This window comes from Ips typographus, linkage group LG10 (assembly GCF_016097725.1).
Source record: "Ips typographus isolate SLU linkage group LG10, UJ_Ityp_2.0, whole genome shotgun sequence".
NCBI lineage: Eukaryota > Metazoa > Arthropoda > Insecta > Coleoptera > Curculionidae > Ips > Ips typographus.
In genome coordinates this window covers 7,544,739-7,563,306 of record NC_138431.1, presented here as the reverse complement: position 1 = coordinate 7,563,306, position 18,568 = coordinate 7,544,739, and the positions used below count along the sequence as shown (strand labels likewise).

The window sequence follows — 18,568 nt, the reverse complement described above, 5'->3', positions numbered from 1 at the left end:
AAACGAATCTGACGTCCATTTTGCTCTAACTGGTACCGTTTCGGAGATGACTTTGAAATTATGGTAATTTTGACAGTTTTTAGGGCGTGGCACTGTAAAAATATGACATTTTGACAAATGACACTCCACGTCACCTTTTACTATTCACTTAAAGCTCTCTGGGCGAGGTGTATACGTGGTGAATATTTCATAACCCTAACTTTGCTTATTTTTGAGATATTCATGAAAATGTCCGGAAAAAAATAATCAAATTTGACTCCCTCTAGCGGCTAAACGGTACAACCTAGCCTGGTCCAGTCAATGTCACGTGATAGCCCCATTCAGTAGCTTTCTTTTGTTATATAGTGTGTTTATACAGAATGTTTCAAATAAGCGAGTTATGGAGAATTTTTTGCGTAATTGCAGAACATTTTTTCCTGAAAATGAGTTGCGTGGATTACTGGATGCCATTTAGGCACTATTCAATTAAAACTTAGTACGGTTAATTTTGTGTCAAAATGACACCAAACAAGAATTATTGTATTTGTAACATCAAAATTACACAAAATAGCAACTAAATCAATAAATTCAAATTACAGCTGGAAAAAATTGGAAGAAACTGTCAAGAAACGTCAAAATTTGCAATGACGTCGTGCATAGGGTTGCGTTCAGAAATATTGTCGGTGCACAATTTGTCACGTGACACCGGTTTGTTTTTTCAATTTATTGATCAGATGACACATTGTGTACGTTCACCAAGCGGCTTAGAAGCTAAGTAAGCAGTCATAACAAACTAAATAGGACCGCTTACTTAACCTTTAAGCCGCTGACGTCGGGTGAATGTATTGTCAAGTCATGTATACATTTACGAATTTAAAACTTCGTAAATAACGTACGTCAAATTTCCATCTTTCTCAGTTGACACGTAATAGAAAAGGAATGACAGTTATTACGTCACTGTATTACACTTTTGTGGTTAAGATTACACAATTTTAAATGTTCCAAATCAAATCGATAATAAAGGGCTTCGAGTGTGTGTGTGTGTAATGTTGGGGCCCCTCGTTACGAATGTAAATCTTCCCTTTACCATAACGAACTGCAACTGCATTGCATGTGGAAACGCAAACGCCAAAATGCTAATTTCGCGTGGATCCGGTGTGTGATTGCCTCGAAGGGTCAAGGGCTGCGCGGTACCGTTATTAGAAAATTTAGGGTTTCGTTGCTTCCTGGGATATTGAAAAAAACAGGTAAAATTTGGAAAAAGGCAAACGGTGAATCCCCATTAACGGGAATATGGTGTCGGACATGCAACATTCGAAAATTGCACCGTTTTATCGCTCAATTTTGGTGCGGAAGCCGGAACAAAAAGACGCTAATTGCTAAATCGTGTTGCCGTCCATTAAAATATCGCTTAAATAAGGGTTTTATTTGCCAGGTATCCTCTTTCGTTCAGTAATTATTGTTTATTGCGTTTGTGTGATTTGGTTTTTTTTCTTCCTTTACAGTAAACTGCTGACTAAAACTACTAATTGTATACACAACACCGCAAACTGAAATCATAGGCACCTTTGATAATGACAGTGACAGTTAGTTCTGTCAGTAATGGTGCCACTAAATAATGTACGTCTCTCTCTGTTAAACACAAATAAAGAAGGATAGAAATATACAATAAACCTATTTAAGTAAATTAAACTTTCAGGCCTGTTACATAGAAAACTAGATCTCCATCTTAAATAGGAGGCCATGAACCCACAAAATTTGACATTTGCCGCCGCCGGATGGAGCCACTTTGTTTTTTCCTAAAAATCACATGACCCCATGTTTACAAAACTATACGCACGCCACGTGACTTTTGGATCAGATCGCGTTTAGATCCGAAAGAAAACGACTAATTTCCTAGTTGTCATTGTTGTTTGTCACTGTGACATCTATTTTGAATTTAAAATTTGAATATCCCTCACTAAAGTGCTAAAAGGTATTAAAAGTAAAGCTAAAGTTGCATATTTGTGTTGTTTTGTGAGTGATATGATGGTCAGATTATGAACCAAAAGCAGCAGCAGGTTTTCCAAGTTTCCTAATCCAACAACATATACAACATACACTATAGTACTATTGAATTTGCGTTGGTAAAAGCATTACGGTACGATTTACTACTTATTTTTATAGTACACATCTTTTTTTATCAAAACGTGATATTAACAAATAGAAAAACCATAAAACATTTCGCATTTTATGGTGAAGGAACTTTGACGCCCTCTAGAGGCCAAACGGTGTGATCAATCATGCGGGGATATTTTTGGAAAACTTGAAATCTGCTCTATCCTTTGTTTTCTATGACATTTTGACGTAACTTGTCAAATAAGGGAGTGATTTAGGGTGAAAGCAAGGTGAGTCTCAAAATATGTGATTTTTTGGTGAAGTAACTTTGACGCGTTCTAGCGTCCAAACGGTGTTATCAATCAACTCATGTGGGGACATTTTTAGAAAGCTTGAAATCTGTTCTATCATTTGTTTTCTATGACATTTTGACGTAACTGGTCACATAAGGGAGTAAACTATTCTAGAGTTTTTATTGTTTTATGTAAACCAAACAGGCTTAGCAAAACTAGAGTGCCATGCAAAACGCCCTCTCGCGGAGAAATTATCATAACAGCTATGTCCAATCTGTAAAAACGTTTTTTCAAACAGTTCTACATTTATAATGTTTTCTACGGCCTGATATTTGTATATGAGGCCAGACTGGTCATTTGTAATTTAAATGATTGGTTGTTTTCTACGATTTATAGGTTGGACCTACTACAACCAAAACCAGACCAGAATCGTTTCCATGTCAATTAATGAATCCACGAGCAACAGAAGACACATGGTGCGTTAGGGGGGGGGGGGGGGGGCTGAGATAACAGACGGTCCGATTGTTTCGCGTTTATTTATCCGCATATGCGGGCGCAGTTAACGCGGCCTTAGCAAAACAGTGGAAGTACTAAAAAAACATTTAAAAACGCCATCAAATCGCGTTTGTTGAATGGGAAACGCCGCTGAAAAAACAGATGAATGTCACTTCAATGGGCCTTTGATTTGATTGATGGCGTTTCCAAAACTCTTTTTCCATTTCAGAGGGGGGGCGCCACCGGAAAGGGAGCTGTCCGTCAAAAGTCGTGCGATTATTAATTCCTGGAGAGGAAACAGATGGATTTCCCAGTCGGGAGTCTTTATTTTGCGTGCTTAAAGCGAAAAGGTAATTGATTTCGCCTTGGACTGGTTGCATGCAAGATTCCGTGGAAACCCCCACAGTGACTCTAATTACTCTATAGCAATGTCTTATTTATTCTTAATGATCTTCACTCAATTTTAGGGAAAAAAAGCCCAACCCTGTTCCGCTTTTCCCTCCCCCCCACAATGTGTTTATCCAGCAATTCCCCGGACAAAATGACCTGAACGCCCCGAATTAAATGGTTCGTTTTATTTGCCCTCGTAGTATCCTAGTGCTCTCCATTACGATTTTCCTCTACTGACTTCGATACGAGTGAGTTTTCGCCCTTCCTGCAGGAAACTAATCAATTTTAACGGTAATTGCTGCGAAAACTGTGAGAAATAAATATTTCATGCCCGCAACCCTAGTTGCACTTTACCTGGTCCGAAACTTTGAAGCAGTTTGCAACCGGGCAATTTATTTGGCTAATCGGATTTCCCAACTTCCGAACCAAATTCGCTTGATGAAAAATCTTTTCACTTGGGGAGTTGTGCCCGATACAACTTTACCCACGGTGACAACCGAACAAAGACGACCATTTTGTTGAGTGTGCAACCGCATTACCATGCAAGGCTAATGAGATCAACCATTCTGGGCACGTTTCCCAGTTTACCATTAAATAAATATTATCAAATGAAGTCGGTTTATTAACATAACAACAAACGGTTTAGAGGGGTTTTGCATTTGCGTGGCAAAGACGTTAATTATTATTATTTTCAATCAGGTATGTAATAATGTTATTTCTTATGTGTAAATCAGGTGGAAAGATGAAAATTACTTGGTTTTACTTTTCACCCGGGGGACAGTCAACTTTGACGACCTCTAGCGGCTAAACGGTACAACCTAGCCTGGTCCGATCAACGTCACGTGATAGCCCCATTCATTAGCTTTCTTTTGTTTTATTATGAGTCTCTACATAATTTTTCAAATAAGCGAGTTATGGACGATTTTTTGGAAAAGTGCACGAAATTGACTGAAATTTGGAATTTTTGGGCCTAATACCCTAACAGCCGCCATATTAAATTTTGCTCAACCAAAATTGCCATTTTTTACTAATTTCCAACTAGGAAACACGAATCTGACGTCCATTTTGCTCTAACTGGTACCGTTTCGGAAATAACCTTGAAATTATGGTAATTTTGACAGTTTTTAGGGCGTGGCACTGTCAAAAAATGACATTTGGACAAATGACACTCCATGTCACATTTCTACTATTAACCAAAAGCTATCTAGACAGTCAAAGACAATTTTTAAAATTGAAAAATTTTTCGAAAAAATCCATGGGGTACCAGGTGTGAAAAAAGTCAAAAATTCAGTTTTTTATTTTTCAAGGTCAAACGGTGCACTGTACAGAAAAATGTCATATCTAGTAAAAGTTGCCCCTGCATCGAGGTGTACACGTGGCGCATATTGCACACCCCTAACTTTTCCCGTTTTTGAGATATTCATGAAAATAATAATAAACTTTGACGCCCTCTAGCGGCTAAACGGTACAACCTAGCCTGGTCCGGTCAACGTCACGTGATAGCCCCATTCAGTAGCTTTCTTTTGTTTTATTATGTGTCTCTACATAAGGTTTTAAATAAGCGAGTTATGGACAATTTTTTGGAAAAGTGCACGAAATTGACTGAAATTTGGAATTTTTGGGCCTAATACCCTAACAGCCGCCATATTAAAGACAGAATAGCACAATAAGTTAGGTTAGGTAAGATTGTAAACAAATTTATGTTTATTGTGGTTGAAGTCATAATTACTCGTACACCTAAACTACCTTATTGTTAGAGACTATTAGCAATCAATATTTCAGCTGAATGATTTATTAAAAGATTTGGATAAATGGTTGAAAATAAAATAGTATACAAACCATGGTAGAAAGTTTAATTTAATTTATTGACAGAAATCAAACACTTTCCACCTGAGTATGTAATATACTATTTCCAACATTTGTAAGTCCAATTTTCCAGGACTTTTTCAATCTTCTTAGACAATGTTTAACATTTCTAGAAAGTATTGACACTGTATATGGTATCCGGATTCAGTGGGTTTTGACAGGAAAACCCCATTTCCTGGCTTCTAATACTTTCAAGTGACATTTTAGAAGCTTCTAGCAATTCGTAGTGAGTTTAGGTACTTTTAAGTGATGTTTTAGAGGCTTCCAACACATTCAAGTAACTTCTGGCAATCACAAACCCTGAGCAGTGTTGTGCTGATATGTTGACAATACTTAGGTGGTAAATCTATATCGAACAGGTTATTAGTGATGGCAAAAAAGCCTTAAAACCTGTTGCCAAAATGGACAAGTTTAATCCAAAAACCCCCCTGGGAGTTTAGACCACAAACTGACCCCCCGGGGGCTCTAAAAGCTCATCCCCCGCCCCTAACACCGTTACATAATTGCTTGGTCGTTCAACAAGAGGATTTGTCCGTTATTTTTCTGGCTTGAGTGTTCGTTTTTCTTCTTTTTAGTCTAATGGGACTTGGAGGTGCAAGATTAATGCCGCTCCAGATGAAGTTTCCTGGATTAAAACTCTTTTCCTGTTGCTCTGGAAAAGAATAAAACTTCAGGGATAAGGGGGACGTCTTATCAGGGGGGGGAAGGAAATAAAGCGTCGGTTTTAGTGGCTCCAAATGGATCGTAAACATTATCTGGGGGTTCTGGGTAGATGATATGTAAGGAAGTAAACTTGCTTTATCCCCAGTTATATGGGCCACTTTCCCGGCTTTAATGAAATCGTTACCAACGCTATCATCAAGGGGACTCTTTGAGGATGACGTTACCGAAATGTCTTGATTTAGGCAAAACTGATGTAGTGGCGAAAAAATTGTTTTATCTTTTAATTGACGGGAACTTTCCTATTAATTACTTAATAAATGGAGGTATATCCGAATTAAATGGAATTTAGTTGGAACGAGTGGCCCGGCACGGAATACGTATGTCCACTCTGATAAATTAAACCAGATAAGACGGTTGGATTTCATTAAATCTGCTCTAAAACGCGGTGAGATGGACTTTTAACTTGGCTATTTTAATTAAACTAGCAGTTTTTCATTCTATAAACGGGAATCGTGCTAATTGGCCCCCGCGCCCTAACTCCCTTTTAGATGGGCGACGCCCAGAAACTCGAACCAGCTTTTACTCAATGAATGCCCTTTTCATTCGATTTCGTTCAGGAAAAAACGATAAAAGCCTAGAAACATGTGCGTCGATTATTACTTTGTAAACAGTTTTACGCGTTTCGTAACACACGGTTTAGTGGCGGCCGTTTCCGATGAGACTAATTTGTTGACAAATTAAAAGTTGTCCCCGATCGAGGCGCCTGGATTGGCGTAAAATTGGGGCCTTAAACACCGCAAAACCTAAAATAAACGGTCATAAATCCCGGCTCTAAGACCGGACTGGACCTGGTTTCCAAAATACCGTTCCTCTTTGATCTATAGCAGGGATTACGGTTGTCTTTTAGCTTCAATACTAACCAAAACTCTAAATAATTGCCCGCGAATCTCCTAAAGGGAATGAAATTGAAAAATAATAGTCAAAAAACAGTTAGAACGACTGTGACGTCGTTTTTGACAATCTTATAGTCAATTTAACGAATCGGATTCGGATTGACAAACGCGGCATGATTCAAAAGTCACGTGATCACTATGCGATTTTAAAATTATGGTGTCATGTGTTTTTTAGATCATACAACGCGCGTTTGAATCCGAAACGTATGCCCATGTCACTCAAACTCATACTGAGACAGTTTTAACGACAATTTTGACATTTCTGAACACCAAAGTTTCTAGTAACGTCTATGACGTCATTTTCGACAACCCCCAAACAGTTTGACTGTTCTGAGACAGTTTAAACATTTCTAAACAGAAATGACGTTTTACAATTATTTCACAGTTAGAGTGACTGTGACCTCATTTTTGACATCTTTAAAACAGTTTGACTGTTCTGAGACAGTTTTGACGACAATTTTGACATTTCTAAAAACAAAAGACAGTTTCTAATGATATTTGACAATTAGAATGACTTTTACGTCATTTTTCACAACTCTAAAACAATTTGACTGTTTTGAGACAGTTTTGACATTTCTAAACACAAAAGACAGTTTCTAGTGACGTTTTACATTTATTTCACAGTTTGAGTGACTGTGACGTAATTTTCTCCAACTCTAAAACAGTTTGACTGTTCTGAGACAGTTTTGACGACACTTTTGACATTTGTGAACACCAGAGACAGTTTCTAGTGATATTTGACCATTATTTGATAGTTAGAATGACTGTAAGGTCATTTTTGACAACTTTAAGACAGTTTGGCTGTTCTGAGACAAGTCAAACTCAATCTCATGGAGGTCCAAAACAGCAAAACACACTTGAAAAGGAACAAACACAGTTTGACTTAGATTGAATGCGTGTCATACCTTCATCAGTGCATTTCTGACTTAATTTTAGTCTTCTATTTTTAAATCTGACTGTTGAAAGAACAGTGTGCGACAAAATCGACCGTAAAACCCACTTGTAGTGCCCGAATCACATTTTTAAGCAGATTTTTTGAATCCTCATTAAATTTCATATCTGATAACCTAAAAAAACACTTAAAAATTCGATACAGTCCGGGAGAAAAGACCTGTCAAAGTTTAAACTGTACAAATGACGATTAAAAGGACAGTCTGCGACAAAATCGATCGTAAAACCCACTTGTAGTAACCGGATCACATTTTTAAGCACATTTTTGAAATCCTCATTAAATTTCCTATTCGATAACCTCAAAAAACACTTAAAAATTCGATACAGTCCGGGAGAAAAGTCCTGTCAAAGTTTAAACTGTACAAATGACGATTAAAAGGACAGTCTGCGACAAAATCGATCGTAAAACCCACTTGTAGTAACCGGATCACATTTTTAAGCACATTTTTGAAATCCTCATTAAATTTCCTATTCGATAACCTCAAAAAACACTTAAAAATTCGATACAGTCCGGGAGAAAAGTCCTGACAAAGTTTAAACTGAACAAATAACGATTAAAAGGACAGTCTAAATTTCTTATCTGGTAACATAGCGCAATTGAAACAACGAGGGTGTCAAATCTTTCCAAATTTTGTTTGAGTTTGGTCATGGCCGTTTTGGCAAGATCTACCCTTGTGGGCAGATAAGCCATTTCCTCCACATTCTCGACATTAATTTACTATTAGGCTCAATAAGACTCGACATTTTCTGCTCATCTTTGGCGATTAGTGTGGTGTCATCAGCGTAGCGGAGATTATCCAGACGTCCAAGGCTTGCCTTATGATATATTCTCCATAGACGTTAAACAATAAGGGTGACAGAACACGTTGAAAGCTTCAGGGGTTCTTCCATCCCCCTTCATTAGTGCTATGTTAGTGTTATATAGTTCATTTGAATCAGATGGCGTAGAGTCCCCATCTGCGACAGGACATCCCAAAGGAGTCTCCAGTTGACACAGTCACAAGTCTTGCTGTAATCCAGGAAATACAAGTAAAACCACAAGACACTATTAAAATCCAGTAAAATCAATACAAACAGTACAACAAATATCAAATTCAATCCCATGGAAGTACAAAACATGCTAGAAAAGTAAGAAATCAGGATGACTAGAGACTAGTTAACTGTGAATTGAAAAACTAACCATCAAATGGTTACGTTTACACCGATTAATTGTAAAATAAGTAAAACAGCGCCACTGTTCAGGCAAAAGGGGGAAAGTCTGCAACAATGCTATCTGTCCTCTCTCGATTCGCTGATTCCAAATCAGATTTTCTTGTTTTGCTTCCAAGTTTCAGTGTTAAGCTTGGAAGCGTTTGAGTCAGTTTACACCTTCACAGATAAAAAGAACGAGGATAAACAACTAGTGCAGTATATCTGGAAATGCCAAATGCAGGTCGGACCGACCATAAATCAGCCCCCATCGGTATCGACCATCAAGAAGGGATGCCCATTATCGATACGGCCATTAGTCAGATGACCTGCCACGGATTAAATTACGTTTTCGTATCCTTGGCCGACGTTCCGGTTTCCTTGGCGCGATTTTTAATTTCCGCAAACCTGGCTACGATTCTTTCTAGCTCTAGAAAGACGGAGAGTTTTCCATTTCACTTGATGGAGGTTTTCCAGATCTGTAAACTTGATTAGCACGTCATTTTCCAGAGAAACAACCGGAACAATAAAACCGGCCTTTCGGCATAAAATCGGCCGTAAAAAGCCTGTTTTATATAGGCTAGGGCTGAACCACCCTTTTTACCTCCCTCTCTCTGACAATTCAACAGAAAACTCTGCCAAAGAAAGATATATTCGAATTCATGTATTCAAAAATGAAACGAGTTAGTATTTTCCTTTTAGATGCTTATAAAGGCTTTATAGTTTTCCTGTATTCGTAACTCAACCGAGACTCACTCATTCACATTCAAATCTAAACTTAGCATAAGTTGTACTTAAAATTGGAACTTAGAACTGTCCGTAAGTAGTTTGTCTATTACTCACTGTCTTCTTATCACTAGCATGTTATATTTTGAAATTTGTCGCACATTTTTAGACATCCGCTGCTTTCAACCTAATTTACCCCCTCACTTGACAAGTTACGTCAAAATGTCATAGAAAACAAAAGATAGAGCAGATTTCAAGCATTCCAAAAATATCCCCCCATGAGTCGATTGGTCATACCGTTTGGCCGCTAGAGGGCGTCAAAGTTGCTTCACCATAAAATTGCACATTTTTAGACACCCACTACTTTCACCCTAATTTACTCCCTTACTTGACAAGTTACGTCAAAATGTCATAGAAAACAAAGGTTAGAGCAGATTTTAAGCTTTCTAAAAATGTCCCCGCATGAGTTGATTGATGACACCGTTTGGACGCTAGAGGGCGTGAAAATTCTTTCACCATAAAATCACATATTTTGAGACACACCTTGCTTTGACCCTAAATTACTCCCTTACTTGACAAGTTACGTCAAAATGTCATAGAAAACAAAGGTTAGAGCAGATTTCAGGCTTTCCAAAAATATCCCCTCATGAGTTGTTTGGTCATACCGTTTGCCGCTAGAGGGCGTCAAAGTTGCTTCACCATAAAATCGCACATTTTTAGACACCCGCTGCTTTCACCCTAAATTACTCCCTTACTTGACAAGTTACGTCAAAATGTCATAGAAAACAAAAGATAGCGCAGATTACAAGCTTTCCAAAAATATCCCCCCATGAGTTGATTGGTGACACTGTTTGGCTCCTAGAGGCGTCAAAGTTACTTCACCAAAAAATCACATATTTTGAGACACACCTTGCTTTGACCCTAAATTACTTCCTTACTTGACAAGTTACGTCAAAATGTCATAGAAAACAAAAGATAGCGCAGATTACAAGCTTTCCAAAAATATCCCCCCATGAGTTGATTGGTCATACCGTTTGGCCGCTAGAGGGCGTCAAAGTTGCTTCACCATCAAATCACATATTTTGAGACACACCTTGCTTTGACCCTAAATTACTTCCTTACTTGACAAGTTACGTCAAAATGTCTTAGAAAACAAAGGATAGAGCAGATTTTAAGCTTCCTAAAAATATCCCCCCATGAGTTGATTGGTCATACCGTTTGGCTGCTAGAGGGCGTCAAAGTTGCTTCACCATAAAATCGCACATTTTTAGACACCCGCTGCTTTCACCCTAATTTACTCCCTTACTTGACAAGTTACGTCAAAATGTCATAGAAAACAAAAGATAGCGCAGATTACAAGCTTTCCAAAAATACCGTTTTACTGATTTACTATGCGTTTTGTCACATCATCAATCAAAAACAGAGAGAAAACGTAGTCGTTTGATCTCCATAATACAACGTCAAATTTTCTTAAGCAAACGAGCCTTTTAGGCACACACGTCCCAAAAGCAAGACAAATACACGACTTTGTACCTGACACCTCGATGATATAGGAGGGCGTGCGGAAAAAACGCCTTTACGCACGGCGTTCCGCAATTAGTAGCACAACGTGGTAAACAAACGCGCCCGTTGACAGATTGTGAAATATTATCTGTAAAAGGAAAACATAATGTGGGTGGTGGGCTTTTGTGGTTCGTAGCCGTGCCGACCGAAATGGGATGGCGCTCTGTGCGGAGAAGACGGTTTTTGCCAAAAAAGTTGGTTTTTGGAGGAAGACGGATCGAATAATTTGGAAAAAGAGACAAAAGATCGCACACGACGACGCGTTTCCGGGAAAACGAAACGGCCAGCGATAAAGTCGGAAAGCGTGAAATTATGAATCGCGCATAAATGTTTTGTCATGTTGAGACCACACCGGTTTTCAGGCTGCAGAACGGTGACAGTTTGATGGCATTTCTCCAATTAGTTCACAGAATTCTAAATCTGGAAAAAAAATTCGGATAGAGGAACGTGGTTTTAAAAAAATCTAGGATAAAGGTCAAGTGTAATTATGATTGGTCAAAAAAAAGCAGTAAGCAAAATAAAAAATTGCCAAAATTGCACTTTTTGTAAAAATAGCATATTTTTTGACACACGTTGCTTTGACCCTAAATTACTCCCTTCCTTGACAAGATACGTCAAAATGTCATAGAAAACAAAAGATAGAGCAGATTTCAGGCTTTCTAAAAATGTCCCCAGGTGAGTTGATTGGTCATACCGTTTGGCCGCTAGAGGGCGTCAAAATTCTTTCACCCTAAAATCACATATTTTGAGACACACCTTGCTTTGACCCTAAATTACTCCCTTACTTGACAAGATACGTCAAAATGTCATAGAAAACAAAAGATAGAGCAGATTTCAGGCTTTCTGAAAATGTCTCCACATGAGTTGATTGGTCATACCGTTTGGCCGCTAGAGGGCGTCAAAATTTTTTCACCCTAAAATCATATATTTTGAGACACACCTTGCTTTGACCCTAAATTACTCCCTTACTTGACAAGATACGTCAATATGTTATAGAAAACAAACGATAGAGCAGATTTCAAGCTTTCCAAAAATGTCCCAGCATGAGTTGATTGATGACACCGTTTGGACGCTAGAGGGCGTCAAAATTCTTGCACCCTATAATCACATATTTTGGGACACACCTCGCTTTGACCCTAAATTACTCCCTTCCTTGACAAGATACGTCAAAATGTCATAGAAAACAAAAGATAGAGCAGATTTCAGGCTTTCTGAAAATGTCTCCACATGAGTTGATTGATGACACCGTTTGGACGCTAGAGGGCGTCAAAATTCTTGCACCCTATAATCACATATTTTGAGACACACCTCGCTTTGACCCTAAATTACTCCCTTACTTGACAAGATACGTCAATATGTTATAGAAAACAAACGATAGAGCAGATTTCAAGCTTTCCAAAAATGTCCCAGCATGAGTTGATTGATGACACCGTTTGGACGCTAGAGGGCGTCAAAATTCTTTCACCCTATAATCACATATTTTGGGACACACCTCGCTTTGACCCTAAATCACTCCCTTATTTGACAAGTTACGTCAAAATGTCATAGAAAACAAAAGATATTTTACTAAAAATAGTTATGCCAATTTCAACTTTTTCAGGTAAAAATGTCATTTTCCTCTCGTTAATAAGCTCTGGATAATGGAACAAAGCTATCAAAAGCCCTAACCTGCACCCTTATTTTCTCCGATTAGAACCGTAAAACTTCGAATTCCTATCGGAAAAATGGCGAGCATAATAATCCAGGCAACTTATTTTCCCGGACATTGTCTATTAAAACGAAGCCAGCAGGTATTATTAGCAATCGAACGATAATTGCTTCGAAAACCCTTGGAAAATCCCTTTTTAAATGCACCACTGATCGGAAAACGTTCATATAAAACTAAATTTGCTTTGTACGAGGGGCGGAGAGGGGGTTTTCACCAGGACAGCCAGAAAACCACCCACGCAGCAATCGAGAACAACAAAATTTGATTTTAGTACCAATCAGAAGTCGCGGTACCGCCTTAAGGCGCTTACTGGTCAGGTGGGGACTGGAACGACTTTACTCGATCCAGAAATGCCACAAACATCGCGGTGGTACCATCCAGTTAAGACGCAAAGCGGTTTCTGGAGTAAAGTGTTGTGTGAGTTTGCAAAAGCTTTTGATTGTGTTATTTACGTGAAAGTGAGTGCAATTTTAGGAAAGTTACACTAACTTACACTCTGGTAAGTCCTAATTTACTAATTTGGTAAACTTTTAGGCAAAAAATGATCTAACATTTTGGTAAACTAGAGTTTATATTATCTGGTTTTGTAACTTGCTGTTAGGGCAGGTACTTTCACCTTCCGATAAATCTATTCTTAGGATAACTTCTGTAGAAATAAAGGAATTGACCAATTTTACAGTTAAAATTATTCTGAAGCGAAAGTACTGGCCCTTAGTTGAGGAGTCAGAGACAAATCAGTGGATAGAGTACAGGGTGACCCATGAATATAACCAACACTTTGCCAGAAACGTTAGAAGTCAACATTTTCGTGCTACAAGCTACAGGGTGTCAAAAAAAGTTATTTTTTGTTGAAAATTCTCTGCATTCCAAAACATCCTCAACCACTTTGATTTGGAGTACTGCTTCTGAAAAACTGTCGACATGTTTATGGAACACACTTCACACGGTTTCACAATTGCTTGTAAAACCCATTTGTAGTGAGCGAATCATGTTTTTAAGCACATTTTTGGAATCCTCATTAAATTTCCTATCTAATGACATAAAAAAACACTTGAAAATCGAGTACAATCAGGAAGAAAAAGTCTGTCAAAGTTAGAATTGCAAAAAAAAAAATTTAAAGAACAGTCAGAAACAAAATAGCATGTAAAACCCATTTGAATTAACTGAATCATATTTTTAAGCACATTTTTGGAATCCTCATTAAATTTGCTATCTAATGACATAAAAAAACACTTGAAAATCGAGTACAATCAGGAAGAAAAAGTCTGTCAAAGTTAGAATTGCAAAAAAAAAATTTAAAGAACAGTCAGAAACAAAATAGCATGTAAAACCCATTTGAAGTAACTGAATCATATTTTTAAGCACATTTTTGGAATCCTCATTAAATTTCCTATCTAGTGACATAAAAAAACACTTGAAAATCGAGTTCAGTCAGGGAGAAAAACACTGTCAAAGTTTGAATTGCAAAAAACTCAGTTTGAAAGGACAATCAGGGACAAGACAGCATGCAAAACCCAATTGAAGTGACCGAATCATATTTCTAACCACATTTTTGATATCCTCATTAAATTTCCTATCTAATGACATAAAAAAACACTTGAAAATCGAGTTCAGTCAGGGAGAAAAACATTGTCAAATTTAGAATTGCAAAAAAAAAAATTTGAAAGGACAGTCAGAGACAAAATAGCATGTAAAACCCATTTGAAATGACCGAATCATGTTTTTAACCACATTTTTAGAATCCCCATTAAATTTCCTATCTAATGACATAAAAAAACACTTGAAAATCGAGTTCAGTCACGGAGAAAAACGCTGTCAAAATTCGAATTGCAAAAAACACAGTTTGAAAGAACAGTCAGGGACAAAACAGCATGCAAAACCCATTTGAAGTGACCGAATCATATTTTTAAGCACATTTTTGGAATCCTCATTAAATTTCCTATCTAATGACATAAAAAAACACTTGAAAATCGAGTTCAGTCAGGGAGAAAAACACTGTCAAAGTTTGAATTGCAAAAAAAAACAGTTTGAAAGGACAGTCAGGGACAAAACAGCATGCAAAACCCATTTGAAGTGACCGAATCATATTTCTAACCACATTTTTGATATCCTCATTAAATTTCCTATCTAATGACATAAAAAGACTCTTGAAAATCGAGTACAATCAGGAAGAAAAATGCTGTCAAAGTTAGAATTGCAAAAAAAAAATTGAAAGGACAGTCAGAGACAAAATAGCATGTAAAACCCATTTGAAGTGACCGAATCATGTTTTTGAGCACATTTTTGGAATGCTAGATATTTTATTAGGTTTTCTGTCTTTATCTCTTGCATGCAATTATCTACGTTTCTCTCTTAGTTACACGATTTGTTCTCTCTGTTATACAGAGAGAGTCAATTTTGTTATCTCTGTTAATTGAGTATAAATTTGCTACAGACGACATGTTTCACATCCAACCAGATCCAAGCTGCTACTGCTTGGACCACTTGGCCGATTGTCTCCAAAATGGCGGCAATGGCTTCCTGACAGCCCAGCGGTTGTTCAACCCCTACTACCCCCACCTGTTCTTCCCCCTGCCCCTGAAACTGGCCCAACCTCGGCCGGAAAAACCCCCTTACTCCTATATAGCCCTAATTGCTATGGCTATTTCCTCGAGCCCTAAGCAACGCTTGACTCTGTCCGGAATATACAGGTTAGCCGTCCTTCTGAGGGAGGTAAATTTGAACTTAGAATTGCTGCGCTTCCAGGTTTATAATGGACAACTTCCCCTACTACAGGGAGAATAAGCAAGGCTGGCAAAACTCCATCAGGCATAACCTGAGTTTGAATGATTGTTTTGTGAAAGTCCCTAGGGAGAAGATTCAAGGAGCTGGGGAAAGCGGGGGAAAAGGTAAAAATTAACCCCTCCTTCAGTCTGTAGAAATTAAAGAATTTTTACAGGGTCGTACTGGATGCTGGACCCTAAAGCTGCCAACATGTTCGAAAAGGGCAATTATAGACGAAGGAAAACCAGGAGACAAAGGCTGGGAGAGTGTGAGACCTCGGCCCTTTTTCAAGTAAGACCTTACTAATTGCTTTTAAAAAATTAAATTCCCTATCTAATGACATAACAAAACACTACAAAATCGAGTTCAATCAGGGAGAAAAACGCTGTCAAAGTTTGAATTGCAAAAAACACAGTTTGAAAAAACAGTCAAGAACAAATTGCCTGTTAAACTCATTTAGAGTAAAAAAATGACTGTTTTAAGCACATTTTTGGAATCCTCATTAAATTTCCTATCTAGTGACATAAAAAAACATTACAAAATCGAGTACAATCAGGAAGAAAAACGCTGTCAAAGTTAGAATAGCAAAAAAAAAAAATTTGAAAGCACAGTCAGGGACAAAATAGCATGCAAAACCCATTTGAAGTGACCCAATCATGTATTTAAGCACATTTTTGGAATCCTCATTAAATTTCCTATCTAATGACATAAAAAAATACTTGAAAATCGAATTCAGTCAGGGAGTAAAACGCTGTCAAAATTTAGAATTGCAAAAAACACAGTTTGAAAAGACACTCGGGGATAAAAAAAATCTATAAAAACAAATAAAAGGGTTACTAATTGTCTTTAAGCACAAAAGAACGGCGTGGAATCAAACAAAAGGATAACAAATTAGAAGAAAATCGGCCGTCATAACGCGTCTAAGAAAAGTGTTTACGTAGGGGCTCTTTTGTGTTGCCGCTGCAAAATTGTGGAAAAAAAAAGAAAAAAAAGGAAAAAATTTACTTTCAGGGGAACAAAACGCGGCACGTTTAACTGGCCCTTGTTAAAAATAATTTAACAACTTTAGCGGGCGGTAAAGTGCACGTAGCTGTTTAAAACTTCATTTCTGCACCCAACTTTTTGTGTGTGCTTTTCAGTTTTTTAATTAGCCTACCTCGTTTTTGTTTTCCGGGGGAAAAGTTGCCGTTTTCCACCGTTTCTCTCGTTTTTCCTATTTGCCGGGGTCTGAAATGTCTGCGTTTATCTAAGCGGAAGTAAACTATGACGTTGAATTTTATTACTCATGACGAGTTGCTGAGATTTGGTCTACTGTCTGTCCCAGAAAGACAGAAACGACATTAACTGGGACGCCATATTGAAATTCACGCATGTCTTAGATTGGTTCTTATAATTTTCTGTCAAAATCATCAAATTACGAGCTGTTAAACTGTTCTTCCAGAAAGCAGTTCGACAATTTAAGAAGCTTGCTAGTAAAAGGCTTCCAAAAAGCTTCCGTCAGTCTTGTGTTGATTTGACAGTTTAAAGACAACGAGAAGCCTATTTGACAATTCACAGACAGCATTAAGGCTTCAGTTTGACTGATTAAAGCTAAAAAGGTTTTCTCGGTTATCATTTTGACAAAATGAAGATAGCACAGAGTTTCCAGTACAAATTTTGACAATCTGTAGACGGTTAAAGTGCTGATTTGACAACTTCAGGTCTTGAGGAAGGCCTTTTGACAATTTGGAGGAAGGAATGAGCCTTGAGACCATAATTTGACAATTTAAAGACAGTAAAGAAGCTTCCGGGCAATGATTTTGACTAACCAAAGACAATAAAAGGCGTTTATTCAGTAAAATGCTCACAGTTTTAATGTGACAACTCAGAATCCTAAGGAAGGCTTCCAGGCAGCACTTTTGACTATTCAAAGACAGAAAATTCGAAATGGCGGCCTGGAACCGTCAAAAAATACAACTTTTTTAGTTGTCAAGTTACAGTTGACGTCTCGGTGTCATTTTATGTTAAAATTTCCCGGAAAAGACGCTGGTGCAGTCGGTTTTTTGATATCTTGATATATTGTTTAGTAAAATGCTTACAATATTAATATGACAATTCACAGTCAACAATATTAATATGACAGGACAGCACTTTAGACTGCCTTCTTCTGACAACTTGTTACGTCACCGCCATTAGCCCTGGAACGGACCGTAGTTGATTTGCGCTTTTTTTACAGGAAGAAGCCCTGTCACTAGTAACCAGGACGTCTCCCAGCCCCCTCCAGGAGGTGCCCGCGCCCCACAAAAATTCGAGCCGTTTTACCATCGAAAATCTAATAAAAAAAAGTGATAGTGACCTTGCAGGTGCCGTGAAAATGGAGACGGAAAGTTAACGCGATTTATCCCGGGGATTGTTCCCGTTCCAATTTCGTTTTGTGCGGGATCAAATCGGGTTGGCGAGCCCCGAAAAATATAAAGCGGAGAAACGCGGCCGGGTCCTTTGAATGTTTTATTAAGCCCGGTGTATTTCAGACACTTTACACAAGGTATTTCCTTTTATATTCGTTTCCTCCGCTTTGTACTGGCGAATTTTTAGCATTTTTCGCACCCTCCCAGCCGGTTAACTGTCCCCAGTGCCGTGGAATTTTCATAAGTGTCCGTAGCGGTTATTTTAAGACTTTTCAACGTTACTGATTGGCAGAATTGTGGCAAGGCTGTAAGATATTCACCCTGTATACTATTTTGACATACATTTATTAAAGTTAACTCAAAACAAGCTTTATTTATGATTGTTTCTTTCTAATATCTTTTAAATGATTCATTCATGTCATTTTTATGGAGTAGTATAGCTCTCTCCTTTTCTGTTACACTTTAGTAACAAGCTATGGTCCAGGGCACCAATGGGAGCGATGCACACGTCATCAGTGAGTTTGACGTTTTGAAAATGCATTCGTT

General features: G+C 38.0%; 1 protein-coding gene and 1 long non-coding RNA gene across 3 annotated transcripts; both read left to right on the top strand.

The window, feature by feature from the left end:
* The first annotated feature begins 953 nt into the window (after window positions 1-953).
* Window positions 954-2,528, top strand: LOC145734987 (uncharacterized). Its single transcript, XR_014179567.1, has 4 exons — window positions 954-1,414; window positions 1,485-2,119; window positions 2,186-2,366; window positions 2,419-2,528. It is a non-coding gene; the product is annotated as an uncharacterized LOC145734987 (long non-coding RNA).
* A 10,631-nt stretch (window positions 2,529-13,159) lies between these two features.
* Window positions 13,160-18,389, top strand: LOC145734614 (forkhead box protein C2-B-like). 2 transcript variants are annotated; one of them, XR_014179456.1, is made up of 6 exons: window positions 13,160-13,371; window positions 15,307-15,562; window positions 15,618-15,760; window positions 15,811-15,926; window positions 17,851-18,159; window positions 18,210-18,389. XR_014179456.1 is itself a non-coding variant. In XM_081988093.1 (5 exons), the coding sequence occupies exons 2-5, from the start codon at window positions 15,312-15,314 to the stop codon at window positions 18,004-18,006; spliced, it is 666 nt and encodes a 221-aa protein (XP_081844219.1). In that variant the 5' UTR covers window positions 13,160-13,371; window positions 15,307-15,311; the 3' UTR covers window positions 18,007-18,389. The 2 variants fall into 2 exon arrangements, 1 of the variants encoding a protein (XP_081844219.1); XM_081988093.1 differs by having other exon boundaries at window positions 17,851-18,389.
* The last annotated feature ends 179 nt before the right edge of the window (window positions 18,390-18,568 follow it).

Excerpts from the sequence above, each read along its gene's own strand:
- LOC145734614 (XM_081988093.1), top strand. The coding sequence starts at position 15,312 with ATGTTTCACATCCAACCAGATCCAAGCTGCTACTGCTTGGACCACTTG. Across the intron at positions 15,563-15,617 it reads ACTCTGTCCGGAATATACAG|GTTTATAATGGACAACTTCC; the intron begins GTTAGCCGTCCT and ends CTGCGCTTCCAG. Across the intron at positions 15,927-17,850 it reads AGACCTCGGCCCTTTTTCAA|GAAGAAGCCCTGTCACTAGT; the intron begins GTAAGACCTTAC and ends CTTTTTTTACAG.